Source organism: Diceros bicornis, chromosome 1 (genome assembly GCF_020826845.1).
Source record: "Diceros bicornis minor isolate mBicDic1 chromosome 1, mDicBic1.mat.cur, whole genome shotgun sequence".
In the NCBI taxonomy this organism is placed as follows: domain Eukaryota; kingdom Metazoa; phylum Chordata; class Mammalia; order Perissodactyla; family Rhinocerotidae; genus Diceros; species Diceros bicornis.
Genome location: NC_080740.1, coordinates 73585729 through 73603774, shown reverse-complemented (window position 1 = coordinate 73603774; position 18046 = coordinate 73585729). Strand labels below are relative to the sequence as shown.

General features: G+C 43.8%; 1 protein-coding gene across 1 annotated transcript; it reads right to left on the bottom strand.

The window, feature by feature from the left end:
* Positions 1 to 8559: 8559 nt before the first annotated feature.
* LSM11 (LSM11, U7 small nuclear RNA associated) lies at positions 8560 to 17609 on the bottom strand. Its single transcript, XM_058544913.1, has 4 exons — positions 17162 to 17609; positions 11590 to 11729; positions 9611 to 9694; positions 8560 to 9155 (listed from the first exon to the last, which is right to left on the bottom strand). Exons 1-4 carry the CDS (start codon positions 17607 to 17609, stop codon positions 8745 to 8747), a joined length of 1083 nt encoding a protein of 360 aa, XP_058400896.1. The 3' UTR covers positions 8560 to 8744.
* Between the last annotated feature and the right edge of the window lie 437 nt (positions 17610 to 18046).

The following is an 18046-nucleotide window of genomic DNA, read 5'->3' as shown; positions in this document are numbered from 1 at the left end:
CTTGTGGCTCAGGAAGTGTTTGCAGATAGTATGAAGATAAATATTTTAATTTAAATAGTAGTATATTTTAATATGTACTTTCAATTTAGGGTAAATTTCCCAATTTTCCATTGACAGTAGTGATGCACGGCTTCCTTTTAAGTGTAAGCTAAAAAGTGAGTCAATTTAGAGCAAGATATTGAATAAATAAAAATGCAGTGGTCTGCTTAGGATAATGCAAAAATCATGAGGGTGCTCTGCAAATGACCTGAGTTTTGAAAACAATGGGCTATGTAAAAATAAGAAAGAAGACGGAGGCTTTGGATTGGGTTTCTGATAGTGATGATGGCCACACTGAACCATCCTGGTGACCAGTGCCACACACATGTAAGGCTGCTGCCTGATGCCCCAGGAGCGTACTTTTCCATGTGACACTAATTGGCCCACACAGGAGTGAAACCATGACCCTTTCCTCATTAGCCACATGCTCAGACCAGCTGAGCTAACTCGCTCTGGGTCACTGGGGTCCTGTGCAGGAAATTACCATTCCACTGCCCTGTGGTCCTCTCATAACCCCAATTAATGAATGTCCCATGAAGCCTAATGTCATTCCAGGGGGAACACACAGCTCTCCCAGCAGTGGAGAAGTTGATGATAGTCTGAAGTTTTAACCCAGGGAGAGCCAACTGAGGAAGTGCGGAGAACTCAGGAAGCCTGGGAACAATCTTTCAAGCACCTGTGTGCTGGATAAAAGGATGACAACAACATTCTGCTGTGTCCATTTGTTTGCCAGGCCTGGTCTTGGTACATGGAATGCAAGCAGCACAGGGAAGTGAAGAAAGCTGCTGAGCATCACACTGCAAGCTTATCAGAGCACAAATGACATTAAGTCCTTGTCGTCTGGGCCAAGCACTTTCCGTCACCAACTCTATGAGGCAGGTGGTATCATCCCTATTTTAGAGATCAGGAAACTGAGGCTCAGAAGTAACTAGTGAAGGAGCCTAGGATAGTGGGCTCCTCCCAGGACTGCCACACTCCGAAAATGAACGCATCATCAAGTTGTAGGGGAATTTTACAAGAGAGGCAGACAACTTGCCAAATCTTTCTGCTTGTGGCCCTTTTTAGGATTCAGAAGAAAGACCACAGGCCTTCAAGTAACCTTTATCTTTTCTGTAGCTTTAGTATATCCATAGTTTAGCCTTGAGAAGAGTTTTTTTCACAAGATGAATTTATAGTCAAGGCCGAGAGAAAGCATTTTTCCCGTGTGGGAGAACATTGGAAAGAAAGGGATGGCAGACTTTCTAAACGCGTACCGAAGAGCTGAAAAGACCACTAGTCACTCCATCTTCTTTTCAACAAGACTATTGGATCGATACCCCTTCCAGCGCCAAACTCATTGGTGGATGAAATACCTCCTGGTGCTCACTTGGCAGCCACTCTTCCCAGAGCCACATCTGGCCCACTGCCCTGGGGGTGTCCACCGCCTGGTCCTCTCTGGAAGCCATGAAGCCTGTGTGCGTGTCCACTTCCAGTCAAAGAACAGTGAGAATCAGAAGGGACAGAGACACTCGAAGCAAACCACCAAGCCGTATTTTAATAATCCTCTGGTTTCTGATTAGTCAGGGGGCTAATGACTCAGCTTGCCCTCAAGTTTCATGGTTAATGTCTGAGAAATTTTATATTTTTAAGGTGCAACTGGCTCACAGTAAACTTGAAGAGTCAGATCTAGGTAGAATCTCAGATTTGCCATTTATTAGCAGAGAGATGTTGGAAAGTTACTTAACCTTTCTGTTTTAGTTCCCTCACATATATAATGGGAATAAAATCTTCCTCCCATGATGGTTGTATCTGAACAAGGTAATGCATGTAAAATGCTTGGCACAGGGCTAAATGCTCAAAAATGACAGTATTTCTTATTGCCTAATCTGTCCTCTGCCCCTTCCTGTAGCGTGACTGAGGGAAATGTGCTACAAGTTGCCAAGGTCCAAAAAGGCAGGAGATAAAGCTCTTTATTAAAATCTTATTTTTAGTTATTCATTTGAAGACCAGTATATATTTATTATTTCATAGTGTACTTCTCTTCACCATAGCTGCTGGAAATTATTTCTTGAGGCAGAGAGGTCATTTGAAGGCCTTGACATTATGTGCTAGGAATCTACTAGCACTGCCCACCCACCCCCTCTGCCCCTGGTCCCCCGCCTAAAACAATGGACTTTTCTGTGTCTACATAAATTTTCCTCTGACTCAAGAGCACATCTGATTCGTCCTGGAGCAGAGGCTCAACTCTGCAACCTTTCTCACAAATGGCCTCTCAGGCATCAACACTGGGGGGAACTAAATTGCTTCCAAAAGTGAGATACCTGCTGAGAAACAGGGGCATCAAGACAGTCTTCCTGGGGTAATCCTCAACTAACAGGTGGGAAGAGGCTGGGTAGAGCTGACAGTATTCTGAGAAGAAATGAGGAATCCCACAATGTGAGAATTGTGACAGACTCTCTAAAACAGTGGACACTGGGCCCTCTCTCTCTTCACGACTCTTCTCCAAGCACATTCACTGACTGATTGTCATCAGTCAGCCTTCCTAAGCTTCAAATTAGGTAAATTCAATATTGGTAAGAAACATTTAAATCGCCACTTGGGTTGGTTATAGCTTGTTTTTCCTTGATTGTTTCAGTCCAGACAGGAGAGCATTGAACAATGGATTGCAGCAGTGACTAGAGAGCTGGAGACTCTGGTCCTTCTGGGACCTCTAGGTAAGCAGTTCTCTTTAGCCCACTGCCACCTAGTGGTAACTGAGCAGACTGAAAAACGCTTCACTTATATCCAAGGAGGGAGGGTGGTTGGGGGAGGAACTTTTTTTCCTGTGCCACTCCTCTCCAGGAAGCATTGGGAAATAGATACATCTCATTCCACTGGCCTCCACTCCCCTGCCAATATTTAACTGTCACTGTACATTTTAAATATCAAGCTAGCTGACTCTTTTGCCTTTATTTTGATGAATGAGGACATTCTCATTTAATCAGGAGTCTTTGAGATACAAAACAAGCAAGAGCCTGAACTAGAGCTTGTGGGTCTTGCCTCCCTCTCCTCACTGCGGTGGTGAGAATTTCCCATACATCAGCCAAGCCCGACTTAATGTGTTCTCTGAAAGTGGGGAACTGGGTCTTGACGGTTAACTTGAGGTTTCCTCTCTAAGGATCAATGTGATTTTTGTTTGTCCACTTTGCCCAGGTGACTCAGTTCTGGAGGCTCACAGAGGGAATCAAGTAATCGATGTGGCAAATCTTTGGGCAGTTCAACTTCCTGTACACGCACAGAGGAAAGCTGGTGGCAAAAGCAGATAACTCTGGAACCATGTGAGGATCAATTAGTCAAATGTGGTAAAATTCTCAAAGGGGAGCAGAGTCAATGGTGATCTCAGCAGATCGTGAAGAGAGTGCATTAATGCCAGTGAGCTATTAGGTAGAATAAACTCACAGGGCAATTACCATTGCTTGGGGCTTAGAAGAGATAATTCACAATGCGGGCCAACCTCCTTTTCTTTTTTTTTCCCCAGTAATTTTATTGATATCATAATAGTTTATAACATTGTGTAATTTGAGGGGCACATTATTATTTATCAATTTCTGAATAGACTTCATCGTGCTCACCACCAGTAGTCTAATTTTTGTCCGTCACCATACAAGGCATGTGATAGTAAAACTGGCAAAAGCCAACCTCCTTTTCTAAGCATGAACTTCAAATAAACTTGGAAGAACAAAGCTACCTCAAGGATAGTGATCTAGATGTGTGGGCTTTGGTAAAGAAAAGGCACAAGGTTACAACAAGGAGACTGCAGAGGGCTTGAGATGTTTTCACTTTCTAGGTCGGCGTCTTCACTTGGTAACAGGCTCCCCTGCCTTTTCCCCTCCACCCCCCCAAGATCAGCAGAGACAAAGCAGGCAGCACATGAATACAATCATATTTATTACAGTTCCCAGACTCCCATATGACACACACCTAAAGCAGAACACATAACTAGCAGCAATCCTCCCTAAACAGGAAGGGTTTAGGTGAACTTAACAATTAGGAGTAATTTCAAGACAAGATTACAAGTCATGGTTTTTCTTTTAGCAGCTGGTACATGAATAGTGAAACTATAAATACACAGAGTCGTCCAGGTTCAGCTTTGTCTAAAAAAACATTAATACGTCACGGTGCAGAGGGGTATCCCCAGGGTTGCCAAACAGAAGGTTAATGTCTTTAGCTGTCAGTATGAAATAAGCAAATCACTTTTCAAGACATCACTTATTATCTGCTTTACTGTCAGGACTACAGGAAAAGAACTGGACAGCTGCCCTAGAACCTGGCGCACATGTAGTTGCTTAAATAATACCCCTTAACATTTTTTAGACCTTGTTTTCCCCACAGCTCTAAAAACATAACATCAGACATAACATCAGACATTTGCTCCAAAGGACTAAAAATCAAAAGCAATTGCAATGTATTGGGAATAGCTTTTATAGCTTTCCTGAGGGACAGTTCCCATCTTTTCAGAGAGTGTTTTTAAAGAAGCACTAACTCTGGTAGCTTATCAAACTACTTTTTATTCTAAATAAATAAAAGACCAACTGAAGGTCTCAGGTGTACTTATTTCTTTTCCCCTAGATCTCCGAACCATCCAAAGCCATTTCTCGACAGAGAGCTTTCATTTTTATTAGAGGAGTGCAAGAGAACTTACAAACATCTAAAAAATACTCAAAACACTGAGAGTAAAGGAGGTGCAACCCTTCCTCAGAGCCCAGGAAACTGTGACAGGAACCCAAGGCTTATCTTAAATCCATCACTCAATTTCCTAGAAAGTAATGACCGACCACCCACCTTTGCAACACCGGCCTAGATAAGATTTTCTTGCTTTACAATCACTAAGAAAAGCCTTCTGCCCAGGAAAACACAGGCTGACAAACAGAAGCTACTGAAAAGGGGTCAACTGCATTCCATATCTGGCACAGGAAAAGAAAACTGAAAAGTTACAAAAGCATTACGTTTATACCATGATACTTTTACATGAACCTTGACTTTCCCACAGCAACCATTTCATTCATAAAAAATACACAAAAGACTGGAAAGCTTTGGGGCAGCACCAGTGACAGCTAGCTGTCTTTGAATAATTTTAATTTTTTCCTAAAGGCAAAATTTAGAGAAAATTTGAGGAAGTAATTTACAGAACCAATTCTATTTCATGATTTTGCCCATGTCAGCTGCGATGGGAATAGTGCAAATAGAAATACAAATATCCACTCTGCATCAAGCTAGGTTTCTATTTTTTCTCAAGGGGTAGAAGTGGTACACCTAGATTTCTGTAAGGCTTCCGAGGATTAAGGGCAGCTCACAGCTCATGATCTGACTCTCTCTAAAGGTGCTCCTGGAATACTTCACCAGGAGCATAGATGGAGCCCCTCTCAATCCACTAACAACTCACAGCAAGGATTTCTAGGCACCTAAACTTTCATGTTAATGGTTTCTAGGCTTTCTGACTTGACATGCGTCACGCACAGAGCAAGGTACCAACTGGTCTAAAGCCACCTGCCTTTGACACTGCTAACTCTGCTATCATGTCACAAATGGCCCACCTCCATATAAGATGGTCTCTGAAAAGAAGCATAAATGCTTCCCAAATACTAGAACAAACCACCTGAAGTGCAAGTTCGCCTAGTGGTAGAGCAGCAGGATCACCTCTAGGTACAAACAATGGCACATGAAATCGTTCTGAGCATGAAACCAAACCTTCCGTTTCTCAATCCCTTGTTATTACCTAACGAAGTTGGATACTCCTGAGAAGACCTCAAGTGCACAGGTGTGCCCGGTGAATTGTCTTGAAAACATGTTCCCATGTCTAGAGATTACTTTGAAGAACCAAAGTTGGATTTTCAAAAATAAGTACTATTCCTACCAAGTGTCCCAAGCCCCAATCCCTGGAGAATACTAGAAACCAGTTTTGCCGCATTTCAGCTGCTTAGAGCCCCTCAGGTGAGCTGGTGGGGGGCCTCCAGGTCTCTACCACTCTGGCTGTTACTTTCCTTCTTCTGAGGAAGACTTCAATTATTTCCATAGCAACTTATTATAATGTCCTAGATGATCATATTTTTGAACAACATATACATGATTAGGACCTATTTTTTCTTCCTTTTGAAAAATTTCTCCAATAATAAAGAAAAGACAATAATTTAAAAAAACTGACTTCTCTAAAAAATAATTATCATGCTTTGTATAAAATAGCACATTACTAGATAGTATTCATTCCAGAATCACTGTCCAAATCAAATAAATAAATGGGGGCAAATGGGGACATATGACAGATCACACACAGTTTTAATATAATTTTTAGAGCCAGAATTAAGCTGGGCAGAAAAGTAGTAAATCAATCCTTATATGGATATATGAAAATTATATGCAAATACAAAAACTGGCATGTGTTTAAAATAAATCAGGTTAGATTTAATCAGGCACTAGAATAAATGGAAACTGATTATACTCCTTTTAATTCCAAATTTCTACTTTATTGGGAAAATCTAGTATCCATGATAGCTTCTAGCTGAGTGACAAGAGGGCAGACAGATGGGCACAGCCAAAAGGAGGAGACTGGTAAAGAGGGACAGGGAGGGGTGCCTGATAACTGAACAAGATCATATTAGTTGGGGAACTGAGATTTTAGACACACTATTTAGAAGGGAATTTAGATTGGCAGATTCCAAAGATAATTGTTCACTTGAGTTTGTAACTTGGAACCTCTCTAAATGTTTAGTGTACCTGATCTGGCTCTAAAGGGTATATTCAAAATGCATTTAAAAATAAAAACAAACAAACAACAAAACAAAAAAAATTCCACAAATTCCCCTTTGGGGATGTGTCATTTTTAGATGCACATTCTCCCTTTGGTACTATCACATGAACCCCTTGAAAAGTTCAGGGGAATTCTCTCTGATAATGATCAGAAAAGGGTGGGAGCTGGGATGTGGGGGGAGCAGCAAAGAAATGTTACTCTCCTCTCACTGAAGATATTCTGAGATCTGCCACTGTCCTTTAGGAGAAAGGAATGGACTATGGGAGACAGTTCCTGAAGATATCACTGCCTTCTGGTCACAACAAGATCATCATTATGACACCTACAGAGATTACCCTCTTATGTAGCACCTGCCTTGCTCACAAGACATAGAATTCTTACCAAGCAATGCAACAGAGTTAGTAAAAATTACTCATGGCACTTAAAGATATTTGGAGACTTTAAAACGTCTTCCTAAAATTCTTTGTTTCAGTGCTCCTGTGAGGTAGGTGTCTGATGGGGAAAAGCTGAGGCACAGAGGGCTGACGTCTGCTCTCCTTCCATTGACCCACGAGCCAGCGGCCCAGCCAGAAGGACCGGGCATCCTAGCTCCACAAACTTTATTCACCCTGCTGCTCAGAAGGCTTATCTAAGTTACACAAAAAATACAGCAGGGGAAATTTCTCTTTTCAAACATTTTAACTAGTTAGCTATTTCTCATTCTCACTTTGAACATAAGTTATCTAAAATAAAACCAAATATAAACTAACAAAACAAAAAATCAATATTGCCTAACAGTCTATGTCAAGATATAGCCTATTCTGCACTGGTGATTGAGAAAGCATATAATAAGATTCAAGTAGAAGTACTAGGGGGTGCCACGAGGTTCCTGTTACTTGAGCCAGGCTGTGAGTCAAGTGTCCCTTACAGACACCACCCATCGCACTTTGTGAGAACCTCTTTGGCCCGACACAAGGGAATAAAACCACCACCACTGTTTCATGGAAAACCATTTGGGAAGATTTCTACACAGGGCCAGCCCTGCCTGGAAAGGGGACTCTCAGTCGTGTGATGCATGGGTATCATTGAGTTCATGCAGAACTCTTTAAAGCCAGACATGAAGGTCACAGTCTCCTGCCATAAAGCTCACAGGACAGGTCACACACAGAGGGGCAATACTCAGGGTACATGCACTAGCACCATGCCACAGAAGTGAGAGAGAAAGACAAGAAGCCACCACACGAGCATCTTACAGTCCCATCTGGTATGCCATTCGCAGAAGCTACCTCTGGTAAGGAGAAGACCAATAACAAGGAGAGGGATAAAACAGCATTCACTGCTGGCTGCTTTGAGCATACTATCTATCCAAATTTCACTCTTACATAAGTTCGTAGCTTTCTGAGATATTATAGATATTAAAAGATAATAAATTACATTTCTTGATCAACAGAGAATGGTGTAGAGCAAAATTCAAATGTCAGTTACAAGATGTGGGTGCAGGGCTCCAGGGCAGTTCATACTGCTGCTCTTAGAATCAAATCCCCAAGTACTCAGGGTACCAGCTTTTAGAAATGAGATAATTCTTTCTTGAGGTGGTTTTTTCTCCCCAATGCTACAGTGTCTGTAGAGTGAATTCAAGTCATACCATGACCCCTAATTCAAACGGAAGATCCTATATTTGGTTTGAGTATCTGAAGTAGACCATGATACCAAATCAGCTGCATGTACCTCTGTACAGCTTTTGCCTTGATATTAATGCAAACACCCACCCACCCTCCCAAGGCCTGTCTCTCCTTCAGGGAGTTCACCTCCCAGAGGGCCCGAGCCCAGCTCTATACTCTGCATGTGCAGGACCAGAGGGAATCATTCCAACTCAGAGTTTCACTGGGATACTAGGATATGGCATAGCAGCAATTCATGCATTTTATTTCTAAAAACCAAAGCTCAAGGGAGGCTGAGCTGGTCACTGTGCAAGATGAACCAGCAGAACATTCTCACCTCGAATGAAAATCTGATTTATGTGTCGAGTGAATACCTGCTGGTAATCCACTTTGGGCTTTCGCTTTTTCTTACGGGGCTGGCCCCTGGAAAGGGTGGTAGCCCTGGAAAAGGTACCTCCCACACTTGACCCTTCTGTCCGTGTAGTCCTCCCTGACAGCTCTGACCTGGACTCCTCCCTTGTAGAGGCCTGCAGGGAAGAAGGGACGGAGCGGGAACGTTTGCGTGAGCCCCGGTCGGTGTCTCCTCTTCCCCACACTGAAGCCACCTTCCAAGTGGATGTCTGGGAGTATCTGGAGAGAGTGGAGTCTTCAACTGCAGACTTAGAATCTGCTTCCTTCTTGGAGGAATCTTGAAGCTTTAGTCGATCAAATAGCTATAAGGAAAGCAATGACAAATATTAGCCTTCTCTTTGGCCTTCAACATCTCTCTTTTAACACATAAAAAAAAGACCAGATTCTTTAATTGTGCTCTGTGGAATTTTTGCTTTGCAATTTTTAAAAATTTCATAATGAATTTTGAACTTCTAGTCACAACTCAGATACATCAATAAGTATGTCAAGAGAAAAGGCACCTGCTTATTTCTATGGTATAAAACTGAAAGACTTTTAAGCCTTATAAGATGGAACTTGTTGCTCAAACAATATACCAGTCAGAAGCACAGACTCATTTGAGATTAGCTGGATGCACAGAAGAGAGACTAATGAAGACCTTGGTCCAGGCATACCTGGTTGACAGCAACAGGGCTTTCCCGCTAGGAAACCCTGGTGATCTTAATTCCTAAGCTTGAAAGCATGCTGGGTGCTCAGGAAGTCAGGAGAAACTGCCTACCCTAGTGAGAGTCAGTGAAGAATCCCGTTCATACGCCTTGCCTAGAACAGGTTTTCGGTAGGTCTCATCCACATCAGTAAGTGCCTAGAGAAACAGCCCAAAGGGGAAAAAATGAGGCAGAATTAAAGATATTACTTTTACAGCTCTCAGGAAAATTTTTAAAAGGCAGAATAACATCTAATTGTAGCAAACTAAACTTAACAGGTGACTCACCTCTGGGTCAGGAAAAAATGGGAATACCTGGCAGTCTCCGAGTAGGATTTCCAAGCCACTACCACAATATAAGATGGGTTTCTTCTATGCTAAGAGGCATTTACAACTGTGTGGTAGAGGTTCTTAAATTTCAGTGAGCATAAACATCTAGGAAGCTTATTAAATTATAAATCCAAGGCTACTCTTCTTGAGATTCTGACTCAGTAGGTCTGGGATGAAGCCCAGAAACTTTTTATTCTGAACAGAAACCCCATGATTCTGATGTCTTAGACGATACTCTGAGAAAACCTACTGCTTCTTTCCCTCTTCAGTTTCTATGTCATATGACAGCAATTAACAGAGATGAACCAGGGCTGCACACAGAATTGCTGGTGAATTCTTGTTGCTGAGAGATCAACCTCACAGGACAGGTGTTAGAATCAAATGAGATTGTGTATGAGAAATTACTTTGAAAAGTATAAATCATCTTACAAATATAAGCTGGCAGTATAATTATTACCAACCCTGTCATCAAGTATATTCTCTTAAAGCTTCCTCCTTAAAGGTAACATTATAATAAAATATCTCTTGTACATTTTAGAGATGAAAAAACTGAGGCTGAGGGAAATTACCTTGCCCAGAGTCACACAGCTACCAGGTGGTAAAGCTTGGCTTCAAACCCAGGTTTTCTGATTCCATATGGTTGAAAACATGGTCTTAGGAGTCAGAAAGACCTGGGATCAAGTCCTGGTACTTCTACTTACTGACAGTGCGATCTGGGACCAATCTTCCACTATCTCTAGCCTCAACTTCTTCATTTGTGAAATGGAACAGTAATAGACCTTCAACTCACTCATTGAGATAATATATATAAAGTCCTTAACATAGTATCTGGCACATAGCCAGTGTTAATAAATATCAGCAACTATTATTATTGTCCAAGAGAATGTATGGATGGAGATAAAGCACAGTGAAAAGAAAAGTCAGAGATGGAAGACTATATGGAAAAGAAGCACATGAAAGCCCTGGTGGCTCCTATTTTAACTGCCTCATATTATTGTTGTGCTGTGACACATCTCTTCCTCCTACAAATGTCCAGTAAACACCCCTAGATGCCTGGGAGTGCGTGGTACACTCCTCCATAAGGAAACACCATGAAAAGTAGTTTGCTTACTAATATGTCAGCTTCCCATCTATTCTTACCTATCGTCCCCAAAACTACAGAGTGAAAGCTCCTTTCTGAAATTTCTGTACCTAGCACTGTGCCCAGCCCAAGTGGGAGGTCAATGTATACTTTTAAATGAATGAAACAATGGTTGTTAGGAAATCAATATAAAATTACTAAACAGATGAAATAAGTAATTACTCCTTAAGTCTGGGTTTCTCAACCTTGACACTAATGACACTTTGGCCTGGATAATTCTTAGTTGTTGGGGGCTGTCTTGTGTATTATAGGACGTGCAACAGCATCCCTGGCCTCTACCCACTAGATGCCAGTAGCACTCCATCCCACAGTTGTGACAATCCAAAAAATGTCCCCAGACATTGCCAAATGTCCCCAGGAGGGAGGGAAGGGCAAAACTGCCCCAGCTGAAAGCCACTGCCTGAAGGAAAATGAAGCAATAAAAAGAACTTTGTCGTTGTTGGCCAAGAGAGTGCAAAGATTCTAGTTCCTCTGGAAAGCTATTCTGTAGGGTTTGGTGGAACAAGGTTACTCAGGTCCTTTAGACATATAAAAGATTTAATCCCTAGGAGGTTCTCCAGCCCCTTGAAAAAGGCTTAATTACCATATTCCAGAACTTGTCAAATGCAACGAGGAAGCCCGTACAGACGCCCCGCAGTCCCTTGAAAGTGCGGATGTGAACGTTCACCTTCACCCCCTCCCGGATACAACGATGAAGCTCACCCAGAGGGCTGCCTTCGTGCACTGAAACAAGAGAACAGTTAGCACAGCATGAACATCTGCTCTCATTCCCAAAACTAACAACTAAGACCACCCAACCATCTCCAGCAACACGGTGCAGAGGCAACCTCACTGTGGGAACTGGAAGGCCCAATGGGCAACAAGGCTAGTACAGACAACACACACTGAAATAAGACAAGACTCCACCAGAATGTGGATAAACCATAAGTTTGGCTGTCATCCAAATGTTTAACTACCTGTATAGCCTACTTCTCTGATGTCATTAATTCTAAGTTGCACTATCATTTAAAAACTTTTTTGGGCAAAAAAGAAATAACACATTAAATGTACACATCAGCAGCTAGATTCTTTCAGTTCTGTGCTTTGTTAAGACAACTTTTTTCAGGATAATTCTCATGAATCGTATATCCAGCTTGAGCCTTCCAAAGAACCAAAAACCATGTTCATAAGCATGTGAAATCTAAGCGAGAATGGTTTTTTGCTCCCCCCAGTCTGAGCTACTCCATGCATGAGTTCTCTGGGGCCACTAGTGTTTCAATGCACATCGTCTTCACACTAGGAGGAAGACACCTGGTTGTATTCCAAGCCTTGATGGTATAAAGGCACCTGCTGAGCATCTGGCTCCTATGAGACTGCTGATAAGCATCATGTAAAAAGAACAGAATGACAATTCACGGAAAGAATGCTGGGACTATCAATTGCAGCTTTTACTATGATGGATTCTTTTTTCAGAGCTTGGGAGCAGGGATGAATTTTATTTTTATTATTTCATGTTAACTTAGCCTTCACAATATGCTGGCTATACTATATAAAACCTCCCAAAAGAAAACCACACACACACACACAGACATTCTCACGCTCACACATACAGTCTCAGATTTCCCCTCCCAAGTTTGCAAGGAAAATTCTTTGGCGATTATTGCCATTGATAGTAAACAAATAAAAAAGCTCTCTTTGTTTTGTTTCTAGTGGCATAAAAGAGAATAAGAGTCCTGCACTTAGTGTGGATAACCAAATTGGTTACTCTTGACCTCCTTATCCCTCACTCATGGACTGGCTTATAAATGACGGCAGTGATGCATTAATAAAAGAAGACACTCTTGGAAGACAGTGACTTAGCAGATGACAAGTAGGGGCTTATATGTCAGATTGAAGATTCAGCAAGAAGGCACAGTTGGAGGCAGAGTGGCAGGAACAGTGGCCTTGGAAAGGAACATGATAACCTTGGTCTGACTTTTATCATCTACCCTTCCTCTAACAATATCTTAAAATTCTTTGAGCCTTTGATATATAAGGGGTGTGTGTGTCTGTGTGTACATATATCTGTATGTGTTACAGACCATGTTAAATCAAGCATTGTAAACAACTTTTCAGTCATTATAACCAGTTGTGTGACCTTTGTGAGTAACTTTCTCTACAAGTCCAAATTTCCTCATTCATAAAATGAGGTTAGACTAGTTAACTTCTAGATTCATTTTAGGAATAAGTCTCTATAATTGAAATTCTTAGAAACTGATCACAATGCCTGGATTAATTCCACTGCCTACACACACTCGCTGCCCCCTCCTCCCTCCACCAACCACCACCACTATACACATATGTGTTTCCACAAAGAGTGAAAAGACCATTCTTCTTGTAACTTGGAGAAAAATAGGGGTACAACTTCTCCCCCACAAACTCCTAAGTCAGAGAGAAGGGACAAGCATGTATCGTAACAACAATTTCTTATTGTAATTAAACAAATGGCAAACTCAAGTCTTTCAACTCTCACATCTGTACCTTTCTCTTGATTTTTTTTTTCTTCCAAAGATTTAATAAGGTGTAATTCCAGGGAGCATTTTTGTTCTTGTGTGATCAAAAATACAACACTAGCATCACCTATCAGAGCAAACTGCCAAGGCAAAAATGAGCTCCACGTTCTGAATCAGAACACACACTCTGAATTTCTTTCCAGTACTCTCTGTGACGAACTCCAAATGGAGCTCATACCAGGCTTCTAAAACTTAACATGACAAAAAATATATAATATATTTTATAGATATTACATATATTTATATTATATATATATATTTATATATTTATATTATATATGATTGGTTTACTGCAACAGTCTCCTAGCTCCCCTCACTCACATCAACAACATCATCATCATCACTGTCACCATCACGATCCCCAACTACTGAGCCCTCAGTATGAGCCAGGCCCTGGGGTAAGTTTAACTTTATATACATTATTTTATTTAATCCTCACAATTCTAACACATGGGTACTATTATTTCACCCCATTTTATAGATGAAGAAACTGAGGCTCAGAAAGGTTTAAATTTGCTCAATGTTACTTACCTAGTAAACAGCTGAGCCAACACTCAATATAGGCAGATTATGTGGATCCTGACCTGGGGATTTTAACCATGACAGTCTAAAAATAATAATAACTACAACCACCACCTACAACAATAACAGTGACATTTAACATTCATTGAGAACTTCCCTATGTGCTAGGGAACATCACTGTTGTAAATGCTTTAAATGTGTTAAGGAATCTAAACCTTACAACTAGAGGTAGATACTAATATTGTCCTCATTTTATAGGTGAGGAAACTGAGGCCCCAAAGAGTTTAAGTAACTTGCCTAAAGTAAAACAGCTGGAAAGTGGAGGAGCCAGTGTTCAGACCCAGGCAGTCAATCCTCTGAGCCTGTGCTGTGCTCTACATGCCCCTCGCCCTCCCAAATCACTTTACTACTGGAAACTCAGCTCCTAGAAACATCTGCCCTAAAAGTGCTTTTGCATAAGAATATACAGCATGGTTCCCACTCTCTATCACAACAAAGTCAAACAGAAACTCTTTGGTTCGGGTCTTCAAAGCATTCTAGCAACAAATCCCTCTCTGGACCCAAATTCAGTTCTCATTGCTCTGAACACGAACCCTCTGCCTCACACCTGCGGCACCCTCCATTCACCACAACAAGCAAACAAGGAAACATTAGGATGCACTCTCCTCTTCCCTCTCCAGAGATGAGCATGGTTAAGCACACAGGCCCCAGAGTTGGGCAAACCCAGGATTAAGTCTCAGCTGCAAAATAACTAGCTATGTGACCCTGGGCAAGTAGTTAAGCTCAATAAGCCTCAGTTTCCTCATCTATACAGTAGTATCCAAGGGTAAAATGAGATAGAATGTATCTAAAGGGTAAAGCACATATGTGCTCAATAACAGTAGCTATAATTAGCAACAATAAAATGATCATCTGACTTACAAACAGGCAGGAGGAAACTTTTTGAGGTGATAGAAATGTTCGTGTCTTGATTGTGGTGGTTGCTTTCATGACTATACATTTGTCAAAATTCACTTTAAAAGGGTGAATTTTCAACATATAAATTACACTTCAATAGCCTGATTTTTAAATAATTACTGTTATCCTTGACCATGTCCTTCCTCAACTTCAAGACCTAAAGCTGACCTCTTATAGGAACTTTCTTGAATAAATCTAATCCTCACCCATGCTCCTGTCCTTGTTTTTTTTAACTAAAAAAAATATTTTTATTGCAGTAACACTGGTTTACAACATTATTCTGTACTTGTTCGTTTCTTTCTGAAGGTCATTGACTCTGTGATGTCTACCCACCTCTATCATGTACACTCAACTGTTTCCAGTGGTGTAACTAAAATTTCCAATGCCTGGGACACATTCTCTGAGACCTTGATTCCAGGCATATATTTAAAGATTTTATTTATTTATTTTTCCCCCCAAAGCCCCAGTAGATAGTTGCATGTCACAGCTGCACATCCTTCTAGCTGCTGTATGTGGGACGCGTCCTCAGCATGGCAGGTGTCCTCAGCATGGTAGGAGTCCTCAGCATGGCAGGAGAAGCGGTGCCTCGGTGCGCGCCCGGGGTCCGAACCCAGGCCGCCAGCAGCGGAGCGCGCGCACTTAACCGCTAAGCCATGGGGCCGGCCCCAGACATATATTTAGTAGTGGAAAGTCGACAAAGCTGGCCTTCATGAAGCTTTGTCACACCAATATAGCAAACCACATAGAAATATTTCTTTTCCCTGGCTATCTCAGTGGCAAAGTAATAACTGGAAAAATGGAAATAAATGTTACTATCTGAGACTTGAAGTGCATTTCAAGAATCTGATAGTGGCACAGAGCACAGGCAGAATAAGCCCCCCAGACTGCTCTCATGTTAGGAACACGCATACTCTATCTTTGCGTTACTGCTGGGCAAGCAGGCTGGGGTAAACCCTGGCTTGGGCAGGGATGGTCAGGCAGGAGAAGTCATCCGACAAAGGCACCCTTCACAGCACACAGCTTTTCAGGATGTTTCTCTCTTAATAAATACATTTCTAGGAATGAAACAAAATATTCCCTTGCTTAGCATAACCCTCTATTCCAAAGGCAGTGATTTAATAATGTCACAATTTAGCTATAAGGATACAGATGCTTTCAATGGCTAAGTAGGTCATTGTGTTCACTGGGCAGATGTCAGAACTGCTTGCCAGATGACAAAAGATATAACCCTGGCCTGTTTTTATTCCATTTATACAGGACCACACTCACACATTAGCAACCTTGGCTGTTTACAGCTTTACTCTAAGGATCTATTAGGAGGCTCCAAGAAATTCCCTTGTGCCATTTACACCTTCAGAACTTAAAATAACCCGCGCATATGGTAATATGAGCCTGACAGACACAGTCCTGCACCCAGCCTGGCAGAGTAGCTGTAAAACAGTCTCTGTGTTTTAGTGGCACTTTGTGGCTGCTGCCTTCCAACACTTGTGATTTGGTAATGTGCATATATGTGTATCAAGACCCTGCAGCCCTTCTCCTGCTTAGAGCAACCGAGAATGAGCCGTCACTTAATGTGCAGGGGTTATGAGATTATGTCCTCTTTGCTACCTGAACAGACCTCCCACACTCCATCCCATCACCCTCGAATCCCACTGACCAAACACTCTCCTTCCCCTGATACTGGCTGTGCAGCACCTCCTCTTTGTGTGGTCCCCAAGACCTCTTATCACCTCTGCAGACGCTCCCTATGATGCCCTGTTTCCAGACCCCATCACTGCTGCAGATCCTCTCCGCAGGCTCCTCATCACCCCTGGAGTCACTATGGACCCCATCACCTTTGCAGACCTTCTACACCTGTTGCCCACGCAGACCCTCCCCATGGCTCCTTATTACCACTAGAGCCTCCACTCTTCCCCCACTGCTCATGCAGACCCTTCATCACTCAAGATGTCCCTCCTCACGCCCCCACTGCCCACAGTACGCAAGCAGAACCTCCCCACGGTCGCTGTCTCTGCAAGCCTTCACCCAGACCCTCGCCCTAATCCGTGCAGCCCCGCGCCCAGTCCCTGTCACCCCGCAATAGCCCCCTCGGCCGCCCCCTTCTGGACCCGGCCGCTCCCCGCCCGCCCGGCCGGCCGGACTCACAGGGCATCCGCGTGAGCACGTTGCGCGGCGCCTTCCTGCTCCGACCCGGGCCCCGGCGGCGCGCCCCGGCGGCCCCGTCCCCTTCCTCCTTGGCCACCATGAGGCGGCGGAGGCGCTGGATGCGCTCGGGGTCCGGGGCGGGCGCGTCCGGGCGGCGGCGGGTCCTGCCCGAGGGCCTGGCGGCGGCGGCGGCGGGGCCCCCCGCGCCCGCCGCCGCGCCCCGCGCCCGCCCGCGCCCGCCGCCCCGGCACCCGGTCCTGAGGAAGCTCTCGTACTCGGCCACGTTGTTGAAGCAGGGCGCGTTGGGGTAGGGGATGGGAGGCAGGCGGGGCGCGTACAGGGCCAGCAGCGGGTCGAAGCTGTCAGAGCTGACATCCAGCCGCGGGCTGGGCGGGCGCGCGGGGCTCCCGGCGCGAGCCGACCTCGCCCCCCGCTCCCGCTCCTCCATGTTTGAAAGGCCCGCAAGCCGAGGCCGATGGGAAGAAGGAGCGGGGCCGCCAGAGGGCGGCACTGCGCAGCCGCGGCGCGGGGTCGCACTGCGCGGGAGCGGCCGCCGGGGGGCAGCATCTGTCCGCGCTCTGCCCCGCCAGGGGCGTGGCGTGCGGCTGCGACCCGCCAGGCCCCCAACGCCTCGGCGCCCTGGTGACAGGTTCATCTGCTTTAATGCAGTATTTCTCCATCTATATCATTGTCATTTTGGTTGGTTGTTAATGATCCAGATTCCCCGGGGGTGGAGCCCGAGACCTGCGTTTTAACAAGCTGCCCAGGCCTTTCCCTGCTCTCTGGAACCGCAGTCTGCCCCTAGCTTGAGCTGGTGGGAAGGGGGCAACTGATGTCCCAATTTGCTTTCATGGTGAGTTCCACTGGGAGTTAACCTGCCTAGAC

Excerpts from the sequence above, each read along its gene's own strand:
- LSM11 (XM_058544913.1), bottom strand. The coding sequence starts at position 17,609 with ATGGAGGAGCGGGAGCGGGGGGCGAGGTCGGCTCGCGCCGGGAGCCCC. Across the intron at positions 11,730-17,161 it reads CGTGCTCACGCGGATGCCCT|TGCACGAAGGCAGCCCTCTG; the intron begins GTGAGTCCGGCC and ends CTCTTGTTTCAG. Across the intron at positions 9,695-11,589 it reads TTGACAAGTTCTGGAATATG|GCACTTACTGATGTGGATGA; the intron begins GTAATTAAGCCT and ends CTGTTTCTCTAG.